Source organism: Malania oleifera, chromosome 3 (genome assembly GCF_029873635.1).
Source record: "Malania oleifera isolate guangnan ecotype guangnan chromosome 3, ASM2987363v1, whole genome shotgun sequence".
NCBI lineage: Eukaryota > Viridiplantae > Streptophyta > Magnoliopsida > Santalales > Ximeniaceae > Malania > Malania oleifera.
This window is the reverse complement of record NC_080419.1, coordinates 123434002-123454161: the sequence shown is the minus strand read 5'-3', so window position 1 is coordinate 123454161 and position 20160 is coordinate 123434002. Positions and strand designations below refer to the sequence as shown.

Genomic DNA, 20160 nt, shown 5'->3' with positions numbered 1-20160 from the left:
CAATCCATTGGTTGGAGTAGGAAGAAACAATTTTTCATCTATAATTTTCACATACCAAACTATATAAACCCAGCATCATAGAAGACTCTACAATTTTCCTTCTTTGTCCATTAAATCCAAGGTATATTAATTTAAATTTTAAATTTTAAAATTTAACAGGTGTCCCCACTACAACATTAACACAATCACATACAGAAGCTCCACTAATTTTGTTTAGCCTTGTTTGACTTTCAAAGTAAACCATAAAGAAAAAGGCCACAATATCTTCTGGAAGAACAGTGTACTTGAATTTGACCAGAATTCAACTTCATTCCCAACCCTATGGAGATCCTACTACTTCCAATATCTTTTGCCATTTTTTTTTATCAATTCTTCACTTGAATATTTTATCATTTTTTTTTTTTTTTTAATGGGGAAAAAAGGATCTATGTGAACACCACACTCTCCATATAGTCAAAATTTCTACAAGCCTGTTAGCAATTGTGCTGAAGCAAATATGCAATCCACTTGCAATTTGACCAAGTATTTGTTATGTTAACACGGTTTCCTCACATCCAATCACATGAACAAGCAATTTGAAATTTTTTTTCATTTTTTGTTTCCTAATAGAATAAATGTTAACAGCTGAAATACTTCATTTAAGAAAGTATATTTGTCTATCCATGCTTATAGTAACATACACCAGGCAACTGGATTTCATAGTTACTACCAAAGCTAGCAATATTTAAATAAAAGTGAAAAACAGGAGATTTTACATGATTAATTTACCAGAATAGGCTTGCCATTGGCAAATGCATAATTAGACAAACTTTCAGCACAATTGTCAACACAAATGGAAGCCTTTCCAAAAACAAAGAAGGCTGGAAGAGTTGATGTACTGCAAAAAAATAAAGTGCATTTAGTAGTATACAATAGAATTGGAATTCAACCATTACCATAACATAGAGATTGAAAACCGGAACCTTTTATTGCCATTGCAATAATGAAAATCTTATAGCAGGCCACAAGGTAAATTGAAAAATACAAAATAATGTACATATACATATATATATATATATAGAGAGAGAGAGAGAAGACAATCATAAGAAGTTCAAGACACTGCAGGTGCCTAAGCTATGAAGTACCATCTATCATAATTTTCACTCGCACCACTAATACTACTTATATCTCTTCAACCTATAATTATATTTTCATTGTTCACCCAAAAAAAAAAAAAAAACTTCTAGTCATCAGCCTAATACATTTTTACCCTCGTCTCCTATTTCCAAATGCACATGAATATAATTTTCTCCTTTTCCTTCATTCCAAGCCTCACTATAAATCATTATAAAGTTTTATAATACCATGATACCATTACCATGCCGCTAAATTAAGCTTACCTAAATTGGCATATCTGAATCTTGGAATTCATTAACATATTTTTCAAGAGCAACCGAGGCTATTTGGAGTAGACATTATTATAGAAAAAAATTTAAAAGATAGCATTGTGGATGTAACTAGAGTAGGGGATAGAATTATAAAAATCAAGATGGTATTAGGACAAAAGATAACAAATATCATTAGTACTTATGCTCCTCAAGTTGACTAAGCAAAAAATCTTAAGAGACAATTTTGTAAAGATATGGATAGTATTATACAAGGCATACTAGGGACTGAGAAAATATTTATAGAAGGAGATTTCAATGGACACGTTGGGAGAGATAGTAAAAATTATGAGAGGATACAAAAAGGATATGAATATGGAGACAAAAATGAGTACGAGGAGATGATCTTAGATTTCGCTATGTCTTATGATTTTAGTATAATGAATACTTGCTTTAAGAAGAGAGAAGAACACTTAATAACCTTTAAAAGTGGACAAAATAGAAATCAAATAAATTTTTTTTTTAACTAGGAGAGTAGATCGTTTATCATGCAAGGATTGTAAAGTTATTCCAGGTAAAAGTCTAACCACACAACATAGAGTCTTAATGTTAGATATATGTATTAAAAAAAAATGGAAGAAAAAAGATAAAATAAACCAATGTAAGAGAACCAGATGGTGAAACCTAAAAGGAGAAAATATAATAAAATTTAAAGATAAAATGATCAAAGATGGAGATTGGACCATAAAGGATGGGATAGATACAAATACTCTTTGGAATAGATTAGCTAACTCTATTAAAAAATAGCAAAAAAGATTTTAGGTAAATCAAGGGGAAGATTCTCGAATAGCAAAGAGAGTTGGTGGTGGGATAAAGATGTACAAAAAATCATAAAGACAAAAAAGAATTTGGTATAAAACGTGGCAAAAATGTAGAAACAAAGATAACTTTGAAAAATATAAGGAGGCAAGAAAAGATGCAAAAAAAGGTCGTTAGCGAAGCTAATTATAAATCATTTAATAACTTGTATGATAGATTAGGTACAGAAGAAGGGGAAAAAGACATATTTAAACTTGCTAAAGCTAGAGAAAGGAAGAGTAAGGACTTCGGAAATGTAAAATGTATAAAAGTGAGGATGATATTGTCTTGGTTAAGGACGAAAACATTAAAGAAAGATGACTAAGTTACTTTAGTAAGTTGTTTAATGAAAATCAAATAGAAGGCTTAAACTTAGAATTGTCAAATGAGGAAAAGACTAAAAATATGAGATTTATTCGCAAAATTAGAGTTAACAAAGATAAGTTTGCACTAAAAAAATGAAAAATGGGAAAGCTATGGGACCAAATAACATCCCAATTGAAGTTTGGAAATGCTTAGGTGATAAAGAATTATATGATTAACTAATTTATTTAATACAATTTTAAAAACTAAGAAAATGTCAGATGAATGAAGGAAAAGCACTTTAATACCTATATACAAAAATAAAGGAGATATTCAAAATTGTAATAACTATCGTGGAATTAAACTTATGAGTCATATGATGAAACTATGGGAAATGGTAGTTGAACAAAGATTAAGGTCAGAAACGAAGGTCTCAGAAAATCAATTTGGTTTTATGCCTGGGAGATCTACCACGAAAGCTATTTATCTTTTAAGAAGATTAATGGAAAAGTTTAGGGAAAAGAAGAGGGACCTGCATATGATATTTATTGACCTTGAGAAAGCATATGATAAGACACCAAGGAAAGTTCTATGGTGGGCTTTAGGAAAAAAGGGTGTATGTAGTAGGTATATCGATGTCATTAAGGATATGTACGATGGAGTAATGACTAGTGTAAGGACTATAGATGGAGAAACTAGAGAATTTCCAATCACCATAGGTGTACATCAAGGATCTGCTTTGAGTCTTTATCTTTTTACTTTAGTGATAGACCAATTTACTAAGAGTATTCAAAAGGAGGTTCCATGAGATATGTTGTTTACAGATGATATTGTAATAATTGGCGAAACTAGGGACGGAGTAGAGGCTCAGTTAGAATTATGGAGAGAAGCTTTGGAATCTGGAGGCTTTAGGATAAGTAGAAATAGGACAGAATATATGAAACGTAATTTTAGTAATGATAGAAAGAATATTAGAGACAAAGTTAAACTTGATGATGAAGAAATAAATAACACTTGTAGATTTCGATACCTTGGATCTATTATGCAAGCTGAAGGAGAAATTGAAGATGATGTAATGCATAAAGTTAAAGCAGGTTGGGTAAAATGGAGAAGTGTTTCAAGTGTGTTCTGTGATCGTAGAATACCCTTAAAATTGAAAAGAAAGTTTTATAAGACAGCTATAAGACCAGCTATGCTATACGGATCAGAATGTTGGGCGACTAATAAACATAATATCCAAAAAGTAAAAGTTGTCGAAATAAGAATGCTTAGATGGATGAGTAGTATAACATTGAAAAATAAATTAAGGAATGAACATATTCGTGCTAAGTTAGGTGTAGCTCCTGTAGAAGATAAGATAAGGGAGGGACGACTCAGATGGTATGAACACTTGCAACGTAGGCCACATAGTGCACCTGTAAGGAAGAGTGACTTAGTTACTGTGAGGGGCAGTAGAAGGGGAAGGGGTAGACCTAAAATAATTTGGAAGGAGATAGTGAGTAAGGATTTAATATCCTTGAATCTATCAAAAGAAATGGTCCATGATCGCATAAATTGGCGGAAAAAGATTCATATAACCGACCCCACCTAGTGGGACTAAGGCTTGGTTTTGTTGTTGTTCTTCTTCTATAACCAATTTGCCCCAATATTAACTATTGCTTCCCTTTTTGTCCTTCACCACCTCGCCAAAGGCATTTTTGATGCCCACAAAGCACCTATCCTTTCCTAATGCAAAGTTGCAAACATCCAGACAATCAGCCTGCACTGCATGATTAACCACTTCCCTATGATTACAATATTTGCATCTGGACACCATTATTCTAATGTGCAGACTTATATTCATAAAGATCCTTTCTTTTTTCTTTTTCTGATAGATAAGGTGGACTCAAGAGGGAATTAGAAGGTCTTAACACATCATGTTTCTGAGCTAATGCCAATTGACCACTGGTCCACCCAACAGTTTTCTACCAGGCTACTAGGTCACTTTAGAGATGGGACTCCTAATGCCACTAAAATCTTTTTTCAGGTCATGCTTTAGACTCCTCCATGGCTATGCCTATTACAGCTTTGAGAGAGATGCACCATCTATAGTGCGAAATATATAGCATGTAGCAGATATATGACTACTAAGTCATCTTAAAGAAAGGAATTTAGGGTCTGTTCACTTGTGGAAAATTGTTTCCATCTTCCACTTTGTTTCTCCCAATAATTCAAAATTGCTACTTTGTTCTCCAGTTTTCCAAAGTTCAGAAAAAAAAAGTTCGGAAAGCAATTCCAAAAGTGTTTCCTTAAGTTTTTATACAAACACTGCAAAATTGGAGAACAATGTGGCATTCTTATAATTATCTGGAAAACTCAAAAGAGGAAAGTAAGAAAAGTTTTTTTGCAAGTGAACAGCCCCCTTAAGTTTTACAATTTAATGCTATTTAGTTTCCATGTAAACAATTAACCAACCTATTCAAGATAAATAATTTTGAAGGTCGTAATTGAGTTTAGTAAAAACAAAAAATTTCTTCACTCAATTTTTTTTTATTCTCATTTTTTAAGTTCCTGTTTCTATTTTTCACAGAGTGGTTAAAATGGAAAATAAAATTTCTAACTTTTCTTATTTTCCTCCAGCCAAATAAAGACCTTCAAAACTAACAATAATACTCACGGGCTCAAACAAGTGTGTCCATAATGTACAACACAGTCAGCATTAACATGAGATGCTCCAACCTCATCAACGCAACAGCTACCATATGTTGTATCTGCCATAACAAAAAGCAGCGCATCCCTATGATCTTCAGAGCCTTCACTGTTACATTCTCTGAGTGAGCAAAGTTTATTGCGCAGAGTGCTCACCACTTTCACCGCATCCTTCAAAAGCTCATCGGGGAACTGTTCATTCAAGACAAAAAAACTTAAAACTAAAAAGTGAATGGAGGAAGCTGCTCAAGGCTCTCTTTAGATGCTGAGAAAGTTGTGAAACAAAATAAATCACAATTTCCAATCCTTGTTTCTATTTTGTGGTCAGCATTCATCAGAGAAAACTTTTGGCTTTCCAAGGAATAAAATTAGAGAAATTTTCACTTATATGCAATAAAAGTATTTCAGAAATACATCCAAATGATGCCTTTAACGTCCATTGTTTAACAAGAAAAACACTATTTTCAACTGTCCTTCATTCAACTACTTGGATTAGTTTCAAAGGGGCATTAAAACAAAAATTACCTTCTCTTTCTTGTACTGCATTTTCTTAGCAACAAAATGGAGTTACGCACAGTTCAAACCACAAAAACTTTACTTAAGACTAAAAGAAAAATGGAAGAATCACATCAAGCCTCTATTAGGGTTCTAAGAAAAAGTAGGATAAAAAATATATACTTTCTTGGAGAGTGTGGAATAATTTATTTGGACCATTTGAGGAGAATTGGGCATTTCTGGCATCAACATGTACGGACTAGGGATCTAACGCCTTGATGGGGATGGCAATCCAAAAACAATTTGATATCATTCAATTTTTTAAGGTTTTGTTGAGTCACCACTAATCTTGCTTACCTTAGTATCACGAGCTAAGCTTGTTCAGGGCATTATGCTTGTTTGTGACTGCTTGTCTCGTGTGCTTGGGATGGGTTTCCATCATGTAAATACTAGTGTAGGATTGTTTTCTGCTAGTAGTGTCTTTGTATGCCAAATATGGCAGTATGACTCCTCAGTCACTTTGATGTTTCCTAGTGCTAGAGTGGGAATGACGTAGAAAGCTCTTTAGGGGAGGTGAGTGTTCATTAGTCATTGTAAAACTCACTAACTATTGTCAACGTGTTTAGCCTACTTGCCTCCCTCGCTAAACACACAATGTCAACGGAGGTGTTGTTAATGAATTACGTTTGCTTCAATGTTTACTACTTGCTTGCCACGGCTTTCATGAATTGATTACTGTTTCCGCTGCCATTTGAATGAATGTTAATGAAAGTGTTTCGAGGATGAATGTTGGTAAACGATAGGCTGGCTAGTTAAGCAAAAGTACTTTAGCTAGCGCCGCACAAACCTTCACAAATGTGTGAAAATAGTCAGCCCGTGACACTTGGTATCAAAGCCAAGGCTTAGTTACTACGAGAATTCAGTTACCTTCATTGTGGGATTTGGAAAGCTTTGGTAAGTGACCATGACACCAAACAATGCAGAGAGGATCAGCGTGCTGGAAGCACAGGTTGAGGCAACAACCAACACTGTGACCGCGGAGGTGGCCCAGATGAGAGAACTTGTTGATGAAGTGATGGGATCACAAAAGCATCAAGCAAGTTTGCTAGGTAAGATGTCAGAGGACTTTCGTCATACAGTGGAAACTTTGCAATCTCGAATGGTGGATCTAGATGCAAAGCTGGATCTGATGGTTCTTGCTATGGGGAACTCCAATACTCCGGGAGTTGGCAAGACCAAGGTACCATAACCCAGGACGTATAGGGGTGCCCGGGATGCCAAGGAGTTACAGAACTTCTTGTTTGTTGTGGAGCAATACTTTTGCGTTGTAAGGATGGCCTCAGAACAGGCAAAAGTGGATACTGCGACCATGTACTTGGTTGGTGACACCAAATTGTGGTGCCGTACCAAGTACAAAGATATTGAAACTGAAAACTATGTAATCGATGGTTGGGCAGACTTGAAGAGAGAGCTCAAGGCCCAATTCTTTCCTGAGAATGTTGAGTATAATGCAAGGAAAAAGCTAAAAGACCTCAAGCAAGGTAGGTCAATCAGGGAATATGTGAAACAATTTTCTACTTTGATGTTGGATATTCGGCATATGTCGGAGAAGGACAAGTTGTTCTATTTTCTAGAGGGGATGAAATCATGGGCAAGAATTGAACTTCGTAGGCAAAGAGTTCAAGACTTGTCTACTGCACAAGCTGCTGCAAAACGCTTGACTGACTACACTGGTGATGATACCGCTTCATCCAAACGGTTTGGCGGAGAGGGAAACAATGAAAGTCTTTTAAGAAAGGCAAACCCAAGAGTAGGGGAGCCAACTCTAAATCATCAACCTCAAAGGAAGTTTCGTCATCTCAAGGATTCAACACACCCAATGGAAAGGGAAAGAGTAAAATTTCGTACTACTTATGTGGTGGATCTCACAGAGTGAGTGAGTGTCAATACAAGGGATTACTCAATGCCTTACAAGCTTCCACTTCGGGACAAGTGGTGGAAAGCGAGGAGGAGGAGGATGATGCCCCGAGGGTAGGTGCAATGCGGCAGGTGAACGCATTGGAAAAGCAGGAAAAAGCACCGAAAGTTAGACAAGCAAAAGGGTTAATATTTGTGGACTTGAGGATCAATGGGAAGAGTACCCACACTATAGTGGATACGGGGGCTACTCATAATTTTGTTTCGCAATTGGAAGCATGGAAACTCAACTTATCCTTAGAGAATGATATAGGACGCATGAAAGTAATTAATTTTGCAGCCCAACCTACTCTGAGAGTAGCCAAGCAAGTTACTATGAAGCTTGGACAATGGGAAGGTCATATGAATTTCATAGTGGTGCCATTAGATGACTTTCCAGTCATTCTAGGAATGAAGTTCCTAAGGGGGATGAGGGCAGTGCTGATGCTTTCAGCCGGTTCCCTATGTCTGATGGGAGATCACTCATGCATGGTGCAAGTTGTTGAAACGAAAGGAGGCGATGGGAAGTCCCTTTCAGCCATACAACTCAATGAGGGATTAAGAAAGGGTGAGCAAACAAGTCTAGCCATGGTGGTGGTAGACAAAGAAGTAGGCCAAGAGCTGGAGCCTACGACCATCCAAGCGGAGTTGGATGAGTAAAAGGTGGTGTTGCCAGATAAGCTACCTCACAATTTGCTTTCACGATGGTCTGTGGAGCATGAGATCAAGTTGTTATCAGGAGTGAAACCACCTGCAAAAGGGCCATGTCGTATGGTGCCTCTAGAGATAGCAGAGTTGGAAAAGCAGCTTGATGAATTGGAAGCAGGATGTGTTCGCCCTTCCAAAGCACTGTTGGGAGCATCAATGTTGTTTATGAGGAAGCATGAAGAGCATCTATAGGAGGTGTTTGACTGGGGAAACAGTTTGGATGTGAAGAAAGAGAAGTGCTCTTTCGCTCAATGGAGCAACAAATTCCTTGGTCATGTGGTTGAACAAGGTCGTATCCGGAGGGGTATAGAGAAGGTAAGGATGATTCAAGAATGGAAGATCCCCACGACAGTGAAGGAGTTGCGTTCCTTTCTTGGCCTTACCAGCTATCACAGTAAGTTCGTTGAGGGGTATTCGCGGAGGATGACTCCAATGATAGGACTACTAAGGAAGAGGTATTTTTGGCCGCACATGTGGCATGATGTGGTTGATTATACCCGGACTTGTCTCATTTGCCAACAAAACAAGGGGGAGCGGAGGAAGTTTGGTACGTTCATGGCCGCACCAAAGTACTGTTCGGCAAAGGGGACAACACAATTGTTCTTTATGACTATTGTGAAACACTGGGGTGTTCCCCAAGTCATTATTTGTGACCGAGACTTAATGTTCACTGACAACTTCTTGATAAAATTTTTCAGGATATTCAGGTCACATATTGACATGTCTTCGAGTTATCACCGACAGACAGACGGACAAATGAAGAGATTCAGAGGGCTACTAGAAGAGTACTTGTGCTATTTTGTCAACGACAACCAAAAGAAGGGGATGCAACTACTTGATGTGGCTCCGTTCTGTGACAATGCCCAAAGGAGCTTAACAACCAAAAAGAGCCCTTTTGAGATTGTTACAAGACAGTAGCCGCTGTTACCTCACACAGTGGGCAAGTCGTACAGACGAAAGAGTACCAGGGCGTACATCTTCACCAGAGAATGGAGACGGAATGTAGAGTTTGCCCGAGCCTATCTGGAGAAAGCTTCTAAGCAGATGAAGAAGTGGGCAGATCAAGGGAGAAGACAGCAGTTTCATGCCAGCTGCCTCAAGCCGTTCAACACCGACACCAATGATCTGAGCAGAAATCAGTCCAACAGAACAAAGTTGAAGACAGTGCAACCTGACAAACGTGAAGTTGAAGAGATCCTTACAGACAGAAAGTTTACATCCTCAAGGAAGAAGCAGCAAAAGTTCCTAGTGAAGTGGAAATGCCTTGATGACAAAGAAATCAGCTGGATTTTTGTGGAAAATATGAAACTGTTAGTAGACAAAGTTGAAGTGTACCTAGCGCCAAAGTCTACGAGGATGTCGACCACATAAGTGGGAGAGAATGTCACGAGCTAAGCTTGTTTAAGGCATTATGCTTGCCTATGACCGCTTGTCTCATGTGCTTGGGATGGGTTTCCATCATGTAAATACTAGTGTAGGATTGTTTTCTGCTAGTAGTGTCTTTGTATGTCAAATAAGGCAATATAACTCCTCGGTCACTTTGATGTTTCCTAATGCTAGAGTGGGAATGGCCTAGAAAGCTCTTTAGGGGAGGGTGAGTGTTCATCAATCATTGTAAAACTCACTAACTATTGTCAATCTGTTTAGCCTACTTGCATCCCTCGCTAAACACACAATGTCAATGAAGGTGGTGTTAATGAATTACGTTTGCTTTAATGTTTACTACTTGCTTGCCACAGCTTTCATGAATTAATTACTGTTTCGTTGCCATTTGAATGAATGTTAATGAAAGTGTTTCGTGGATGAATGTAGGTAAACGATAAGCTAGCTAGTTAAGCAAGAGTGCTTTAGTATGGTTATATAAGGAAAAGATATCAATGCCCCCTATGTACCTATTCTATTAACGATATCTCAATAACTTAGAAATGTTTCAAGCATAGATCAAGAATGGGCTTTGATCCTTTATTCTGAATTTCAGGTCAACTTCCCAATAAATATTGATCTACCCAATTGCCATTTGACATCTGATCATGTACATGGGGCTTCCTCATCTCAAGAATCCCAAGAGGACACTATTGCCCCACTTTCAAGTTCCATCATAGGATTGATTTTAGAATGTTCCCAATAGAGAATAAAAACTCTCATGTAATTTTAGAATGTTTAATAAGACCTTCAGGGGTTTTGCTAGACAAACTACCCTCAAATTAGGTTTAATGAGGAATAACCATTTATTTCCATCCTAGCGGAACACACACCCGCACGCACATACAAAATGGATGAAAGCACACAAAAGCCCCTTAAACACTAATAAAGTTCTAAAGGGGTTAAAAAAAAATTTGGAATTGTCTTGTATGTTTCTAGGAGTTTTTGGAATTTCCTAAAATTTTGAATTTTGGAGGGAATTTTATAAGGTTTTATGATTCTTTTTACTTTCTAACAATTTAAATGAAACATTGATAAAAATAATAATAAGAATAATAACAACTAAAAAACTAAAATCCCTATTGTGCTCCATTTTTCAACTTTTTTTTTTTATTTTTTACCTTTAAAATGAATAATAAAAGAAAATCACAAGTATATCCATAAAAAAACATCTTTTGTTCTCCTAATATTTGTTGCTAAATTTTTTTTTTCTTTTTGACAAAGTAAACTAAAACAATATTTTTTTTTTGGAATTTCTATTTTTGTAAAATTTCAAGTTTAGCAAAAAATAAATTAATCAAACAAAAACTCAAATCAAATGCCTTTGGATTTTCAGTCAAAAGTTAGTGACAGTCAAAAAACTAATTGATCGATTAAAAAAGATTTTTTTGTTAAGATAAGCATACTTAGACAACCAGTCTCACTCTAAATTACCACAAATTGGTGACACAAATTGGACCATGAACTTTCATGAAATTGGAATGTACATACATATGGACTGGGAATCATAAATCTAAAACCATCTAAGGAAACCAGTAAATCACCACCTCCCTTTCTCATGGCACAATAAGGTTAAAAAGAAACTCTTCTAATTTTTTTTTAATGAAAGGCCAAATAAAGAAATATTTGAAATTTATTTGTGAAAAAGTGAAAAACTAATAAAAAATCTATTTTTGTGAAAGAAAGAAAAGAAAAAGAAAAGCTAGAAAATTGATTTAGGCCCATAATTTTCAATTTTAGAATGCTCCTGGAAATGAATATAAAATAAATGGGAGAAAGAAGTAAGAACTCCTATGATTTTGATAGATTGTTCCCCTAAACAAAATTTGGTGTAAACATCCGGAGTCGGTGGGGGATCTATTGGCCATCTCTTTTTTAGGTTTTTGGAGGAGTATAGATGATGCAGTATCGTGGAGGTGTGATTTTTTTCTATGTTATGGGGGATTTGGTTTGAGCGGCATGCACATTCATTCACGAGAAAGAAGATGTCTTTGTCTAAGCTTTGGGATAGGATTCAACACTTGGCCTTGTTTTGGGCTTCTACAGCCGGTTGTTTAAAAGATTGGCTTTTTCAGAGTTACAGCATGCCTGGAGAGCAGTGCTGTTTTGAAATTAGTCTTTTTTTTATTCTTTTATAGTCTAAGAAGGACTTCTTATGCTCCTTTTTGTACTTTCTCCTCTTTAGTAAAATTTCTTCTTTTTCAATCAAAAAACAAAAAAACAAAAACAAAAACAAAAAAAAAAAATTGTAATTGAAATTTCTACCATTTAGAAAGCATCACCCTTTGCTCATATGCACCTAATACAACCATTAAAAACAAGATATTTGAAATTTAGTTATTTGTTTTATTAGACTTATCAACTTGCTTTATAAAGGAAAAAGGTACCCAAACATCAAATGAACAAAACCAGGATTTTCTGTACTTTCCTTTTGTCATTCTTGAGTTTCCTAAGCAACCAAAACAGTGAAATTTTGCTAAGAATTTTGAATGTATGCAGAGCATGAACAGGGCATTGAAGGAGGAGGAGAGAGAGAATTGAGTACCTGCAAAGCCACTCTGATGAAGTTTCTGCTGTGAATGAAGTTGGCTGTCTGGGCAATGTCATAATTTGTCTCAAAGTCCATGACTGAAGAAGAAGAACAAGGAAAAAAAAAAAGCTCTCCCAAAAGAAAGAAGGGGACTGCATAAGGCATTAAGCTATGTGTTAGAGTCTGTTTCATGCAGCTTTTCACAATTTTCAAATCACTTATAGGTTTCTCAAACTCTAGTTTATATGATCTAGCCTCTTTTTATAATTGCTTTTATACCTAAATGTTTTCTTTTTTTCATGTGGCAGCAATCCAGATTTGCTATTTAAAACATCTTAAGGCCTTGTTTGGCACAGCGCAGCTGTTTCTGGAAAAAATGTGCTTCCATGTAAGTCCCCTTAGAGTGGGGGAAAAACTGCCATGTATCTAAGATTCTGACAGCATTTAGCAATTTTAAGTGAAAATGTAACCAGTACTGAGTAATTCTGTCTGTGCGGCAAAAAACAGATGGAGCAACAGTAAAAGTAAATCGCCAATATCACCACCTGTCTGAGGCTACTTTTATTATGCTTATTTTGTGCCAAAATAACAGAAAGAAATCTAATTGACTTAGCTTTTTAAAAGTAGAATAACAGTTGCACTTTCATCTAAATCCTGTTCTCTTCCAACAAAATACTTTCATAAAAAAATAAAATAACGTTTGCACATCTCATATTAACAAGGTTCACCCAGATTACTTGAAAAAATGTTTTAAATGGACTTTTCAACAAATAGGTAACTGCCAGATACAATAGAAGAAAATATGTAGAATACCTTAAAATGGTTTGAGCCCCATATCATTTACAAAATCATGTTTCTCGAGGTAACTCTTTGTCATCTATGATGTGCTGTTAACATGAAGCACACAGGTAGAAGATAGTCTTACTGCAACCAAAAAACATAAGAATTACTTTCAAAAACAGAAGAAGAAGTAAACAATAACCAAACAGGAAAAGAAAAAGAGTTCTGGCACTACAAGGAAACTACTTGATGAAACCAATAAAAAAAAGCCTTGTATACTTGTATGTACAGAAAGTTAATAATTTTCATATGTTATCATGAATTTTTCAATAACAGATTCTCAAGGATACAAATTAAATAAAAAAAAAATACACATAAACAGGCAACACAATCAATTAAACGAAACCCAAAAAGAACAAAATCCCAATAAAGCATTACAAGATGCGAGAGAGAGAGAGAGAGAGAGAGAGAGAGAGATATGAAAGACATGCTGCTTCAACTGATTTATTTCCTTTCAATTCCACAAAGTGATGGGCATAAGGTGTGAACTTTGCGCCAATGGCAGAGAACTACTATTCATTTACACCCTTCTTGCTAAAGATTGTACAGTACAAAATTATGTCATACACATTTAGTCTATGCAATATCGGGAGGGCACTACAAGCAGAATAAAAGCTATGTGTCAACAGTACCGCCCAATTTATTGAGTATTCACAATTTATGCTTGAAATTATACCGACAATTTCCTTTTCTATGCATGAAATGTAGCATTGTCTGTTACTTGCAAAGTAGGTCCGCAACTCAAATACTAAAAATGATATTCTGTTTAGTTTTCTATTGGACAACCTTATATCATGAAGCAAGAGATTGGATCCTGGCATTTAAACATTTATTGAAATTTCAAGATGTTGTTATTTGGCTTAAAGTGTTAAGAAAAGCAAAAGGACAAATAAGATTTTTACCAGCACACAATGCCCTTAATTGAAAATCCTAAATAGGTCATACAGTGCAGTACGCTCATTACATTTTTTTCTAATAACTTTTTAAAATTTTTTGGTGAACAAAAATGATTACCTAAAATGGGTATAACCTTGTATTAGATTTACAAGTCTAATAGCCTCTGTTGCTGCCAAAAATTGGCTGGAGAAAGTGGACTAATTTCTGACCGTGAAGTACAAGGAATCAAACAAGAGAGGCTTGGAGGACCCGGTACGTACTTTGGGGGATCGTTTTAATGCCTAAGTCAAGAAATGTGGGAGGATAAGATTATTGCAATAGTAAGAAAATATGAGAATGAGATAAGATGAGATGTCTTACCTTCCTTAGGGAGTCCTTTTTATAGGTACTCAAGAAACCCCCCCTATTGATTTCCCTACTAATGGATCGCAGGGGCTACATTTCAGATAGGTTACTACGAAGTAAAGATTGGTGTGCTAACCGCTTACTTTAATTAACAGACATTGCCCTCTTTCTATTAATTCGATGTCTTTTTACTTTTTGATCTTACATTAGTTAATGTCATGTTTAATATCAATGTCTCATTTAGGTTATATCAGTTTCCCCCCTACTCTTGAGTCTTAAAGTTACCTTTCTGACTCGAGAATATATTGTATTTACTATTAATTCTTTTATTATCATGAGATTCAGATTAAGTCATAAAATGGGCATATTTGGGCCTCGTGAGCGATGCTCATTAGATGGACCAATACTTTACTGAGCAATTCTTGTTTCTTGTTATCCTATGAGTAGTGCTCATTAGATAGGCATTTTTTAGCCTCATGAGCAGTGCTCATTAGAGGGGCCAATTTTTTACCAAACAGTGTTCGTCACTTGTTGACTTATGAGCAATGTTCATCAAATGGGCATGGGCATTTTGGGCCTTATCAGCAATGCTCATCAAATAGGCCAATTTTTTTTGCCAAGCAACACTCATTTCTTGTTGCCTCATGAGTTGTGCTTATCAAATGGCCATTTTCGGGTTTCATGAGCGATAATCATTAGATGGGCCAATTTTTTTGTCGAGCAATGTTCATTTCTTGTTGCCTCATAAGTTATGCTCCTCAAGTGGGCATCTTCGGGCCTTATGAGTGGTGCTCACCAGATAGGTCATTTTTTGTGAGCTATGTTCATGTCTTGCTACCTCATGGGTGCTCATCAAATGGGCGTCTTCAAGCCTCATGAGCGGTGTTCATCAGATGTGTAACTTTTTATGAGCTATGCTTACTTGCTTTAAAAAAATAAAGATATACGCATTATCATATTTCTCACTACCTTTCTTTTTTTTCATTCTTTTAAGGGATGGATTGGGCTGAATTTGAACAAATGATTGCGAAGAAAAAGAAAAGAAAGAGCGACTATGTCAAGAATAAAACAATCTAGGGAGAATTATCTCACGCACAGGACACTCCCAGACTATAGAGGAAGCTCCTCCCCTATCCTCTGCTACTGCTACTAGGGGCTCTAATTTGCATGATTCTATAGTTTTTGGTATGGCCCTTCAACGTGCCGTTCTCCTAAAGGGTTCCTATAAGCTGAAGATGATGCTTCCTGAGGCTTTGGGGTTTGTTGCTTGTCACTCTGCAAATCAAGTATGATCCGTGTCTTCCTTTTTCGTGATGACCTCTTCCAAGTTGATATACTTTTTATGTCATCAGTTCTCCTATATTAACTGGAGGTTTCTTTCCTAAGGAATTCAAGAAATCATTAGGCTAGAGGGTTGTTGTCAAAACAACCACTGCAACTCCATGATCTAAGTTACTGATTTCCAAAGTTGCATTAAAAAAGCAATGGATAAACTTCTTTAACGTTTCCCTCTCTCCTTGAATAACAACTCATAAGGTGGATTGCAATTTTCATCATTTTTCAACTACTGACAAAATGTCCTACAAATTTTTGTTCCATTTTAGAGAAGGATCCAATTGAGCTAGGATTTAGCTCCTATTTGGGAGCACTTTAGAAAAAAAAAAAAAAAATGGCGTTTGGCTTGCACTACACAAACACTTGTTGTAATAAGTGCTTTTCCAAAACCACTTTTTTTAAGAACTATTTAAGTTAATTTTGATAAGCAATCTAAGATAACTTTTTGATCACTTATAACTGACACTATTCATAGGCGAGGTCAATTTTGTAAACATAAGAATTTTAGTGGCTAGTTTATAATTTAAAAAGTATATTAAAAGATAACAATATTTTATTTTATTATGTTTTATAATATATATTAATTATTAATGAAACATAATTCAATTATAAAACAAAAAAGAAAAACAATCTATTAATTTAAATTAATATTAAAATTTAAAATACTAAGTTAATTAATAATATTATTTTAACATAAATTAATATGATAATCATATGTTATAAATAAGATTAAGAACAAGATTATTGTAAATAAAAAAAAATATTATATATTTTTACTTGATAAAAATATTTAAATTTCAATTAAAAATAATAGTTAACATAATTATTAAGTAAATATTAATTAAAAATTAATCATATATAATTTTTTTATGCATTATAACTTATTAATTATTAATAAAATATAATTAAATTATGGAATGAATAAAAGAACCATCTATAAATTTAAACTAACATTAAATAAACTAAAAATTTTAACTTAGTTATTAATATTATTTCTAACATAAATTAATGTGATAATGATAGTTATAAATATACATTAAAAATAAGATTATAGTTAATTAATAAAAAATATTATGTTATTTTAGTTAATAGAAAATATTTAAATTTTAATTATAAAATTAATGTAACTATCATTTAAAATTTTAATCATATAAATATTAATATTTTTTATTTAAAATATATTTAAAAATACTTATTAGTTATTATAACTCAATTCTAAATTCAACAAGAATTACTTATTGATTTAAATTAACGTTGAATAAATTAATATTTTAATTTTAATTAATAATATTATTTTTATCATAATTTCATATGATAGTAATGTGTTAAAAATATACATTAATAACAAGATTATTATTAATTAAAAATAATATTATATTACTTTTTAACAGTAAATACTTAAATTTTAATTATATATAATTAAAATAGTTATTAGTGAAATTGTTAATTAAAAAATATTAATATTTTTAATTTAAAATACATTTAAAATAATCATATAGTACCCTATAATAAAAGTAAGCATCCAAATATCACTTATTTTAAATACAACCAAACACGAGTCTTAACTTTCAGCACTTTTTTAATTCAACACTTATTATTTGTACTTATTAAATTCAACACTTTTTCTAAAAAACACTTCTGCATAAGTGGTTCCAAACAATCCCTTAAAGTCTTATACCAAGCCTTGATATTTCCCTTCAAAGTAGTTATATATGCTCGATACATAATTACATCAGGTGCACCTTGCAATTGCATTAGCATTCTAAAGGTATTGAGGTGATCTAAAGGATCTAACAACCTATCATACCCTTCAATGTTTGGCATTTTAAACTTACTAAGCAAAGGAATCTCCATTACCTCATTGGTGAAAAGAGGGTCTAAAGATTTTGTTGAAGCTTCCCCAACCAAGGATTGATTGCGAACTTCCTTCAACAACTCCTCCAACTAGTCTTTTTTTTTTTTTTTTTTTTGAATTCTTCCTCAAGTTCCTGAGATCATTGTTCATAAACGCCCACATTGTTGGCATCTTATATTTTTTCGGTCAAGTCTAATACTTTCACAGTTGTCTCTTGTGGTACCACCACCTTTCCCTTAGGTGTTGCTTCTACTTGAAAGGCCTCTGGATCACGTTCCACATGATCCTTTTTTTATTATAGGATCATACTAAACATATCTTTCACTCTCTTTTGAAAAGCTAAGAATTAGTTTAGGGGTACACTTTGCGACGAATTGTCCACCTATATGGAGTGGATCGACTGGGTGATTGATCCCTCGCAACAACTCCTGATTTGGAGTTGTGTAACGTGACCATGGTCAAATATAAAAATCCTCCCGAGTTCCGACAGACAGTACCAACTGTTGCTGCCAAAAATTAGTTGGAGAAAGTGGACTGATCTCTGACCATGACCACCAGCAAAGAATCAAACAAGAGAGACTTGGAGGACCCAGGGTGTATTTCGTGGGATTCCTTCAATGCCTAAGTTAGGGAATGTAGGAGGATAAGATTATTGCAACGGTAATAATAGATGAAAATGAGATAAGATGAGATGTCCTACCTTCCTTGAGGAGTCCTTTTTATAAGCATTCAAAAAAAAACCCCTATTGATTTTTTTACTAATGTATAGCAAGGGTTACATTTCGAATAGGTTTCGAAGGAGTAAAGATTGGTGTGCTAATCCCTTGCTTTAATTAACAAATGTTACCTTCTTTCCATTAGTCCCTTGATGTTTTTTTAGTTTTTGTCTTACATTAGCTAATGTTGTGTTTAATATTAGGGTCTCTTTTAGGTTATATCAGCCTCATTTGGGAAACTATGAAAAAAAATAAAATAAAATAAAAACAAAACAAAACACAACAATGAGAAATTGGACAACAATAACTAGAAAAAGATTCAACAACTGTATTGAGCTCCATATATACTTTTTTAAGCAAAAAGAAATTGATCTCCACATATATTAATCCATCTAAACAAATGGAATCTAGCAGACAAGATTTTGATACACTAGGCAACTCATTTCACCCTCCAAGGAAATTGAATGAGCCAACTGAGTTCTATACAGTAAACTAACTGTTCGCTTATTCAATTTTCTGAACCAACACTACTTTCCACTAAATCAACCAACTCATTTCAACACATTAACTGCAAAAATATCAAAGTCTTGGGTTTGGGCTCCCTTACTATGTGGAGAAAGGCTAAAGTTTAGAAGCCCATTTGGGCTTCTTTTTTTTTCAAGAGAGGAGAATAAATTAGGTTTTTTTGGGGTTTTTTTTGTGGGGTGTGTCAAGTGTGGCAGTTGTCAATAGAAAGGGAAGAGCATGAGAAGTTAACGGCAAAAAATTCTGCTCATTTTCTCACTGTGCAGTATTGATCAAACTGACAGTCAGAGGATCATTCGTGGTTCGATTTGGCTGAAATTTTGACAGTAGGTAGAGGACATCTGGTACTCAATTCTGAATGGTACGATTTCCATCTGGACGCCTCCAGACAGCAGCTCTGTTTTGGGGAAATTTCTCTGTTTTCTCATCTTCCTCTTCGAATCTTTGCTTTCTCGCCATTGATGAGATTATTGCTACGTTATTAGCAACCATTGGTGACACTAGAACTGTGCATGTAAATCAAAATTTGTTCATAATGGAATTTTTGGTTGGGCTATCTAGCCCCGTGATTTTTACTCTTATTGATGAGGTTTTCCACATTAAATCTGGTCTCTGTTATTAGTGATTGTATTTTTGCAGTAGCAGGTTCCGTTTACTGTTTTGGTTATCTCCTCACAGGTTCTTACAAGTAGGGAATCGATTCGTGTTTTAATCCCACCACACATTCCAAAAATTTATTTTAAAGTACAATCTATCATTTAATTTACCTTACGCATTTAATCAAACATGTGTCGGGCATTGGCAATAGAAATGAGCTAAGGTCATCTATCAAAAACCCTAATCAACCAAAGTAAACAATAGGTAGGAAATTTCGCATGTTGGGTTCAATTTCTAAGCACTCAAATTTTGGTTTAAAAAAATTGAATTCAAAGTTCGAAAATCGGATTCTTACCTTATGACTCCCAAAGAAGAGGAAGAAGAAATTAAAGCCCTTTAATTTGGTTGGAGAATCAAAAGGACAGCAGAAGTTCGAGATGCGTCCACTGACCTGCGAGAGTGCAGCGGCACGAACAGCTCAGCGCCGGCAGCGAGGGGAAGGGGAGAGTGCACGGCGGTGACGGCAAGGTAGGAAGAGTACAGAAGCGGCGGCGGACGGCGGAGAGGGAAGAACGCGGCGGCGGCGCTGGGGGAGGAGAGAATGCAGCGGCAGGATGAGGGCAGTTTTAGCCGAGGATCGAGGGAGAAGGACCGAAAGAGAGGGAGAGGGAATTTTCAGTAGAAAGCACTATGCTAATAGCGAGCCAACACAAAACTAGTGTTACT

The 20160-nt window shown here is 35.0% G+C and overlaps 1 protein-coding gene across 4 annotated transcripts in view; it reads right to left on the bottom strand.

Annotated features, from left to right (window-relative positions):
• LOC131150926 (uncharacterized) overlaps positions 1-20160 on the bottom strand; it is a 37159-nt gene extending 16999 nt beyond the window's left edge. Inside the window, exons 1-4 of one of the 4 annotated variants that reach the window (XM_058102008.1) lie at positions 19886-20160; positions 13138-13248; positions 12340-12476; positions 769-877 (exon numbers count right to left, since the gene is read on the bottom strand). In XM_058102008.1, the coding sequence (XP_057957991.1) occupies positions 769-877; positions 12340-12476; positions 13138-13164 (273 nt within the window). In that variant the 5' untranslated portion in view covers positions 13165-13248; positions 19886-20160. Of the gene's footprint in view, positions 1-768; positions 878-5181; positions 5406-12339; positions 12477-13137; positions 13249-19789 lie in introns of those variants that run through there. The other 3 variants (XM_058102006.1, XM_058102009.1, XM_058102005.1) reach the window with 3 other exon arrangements.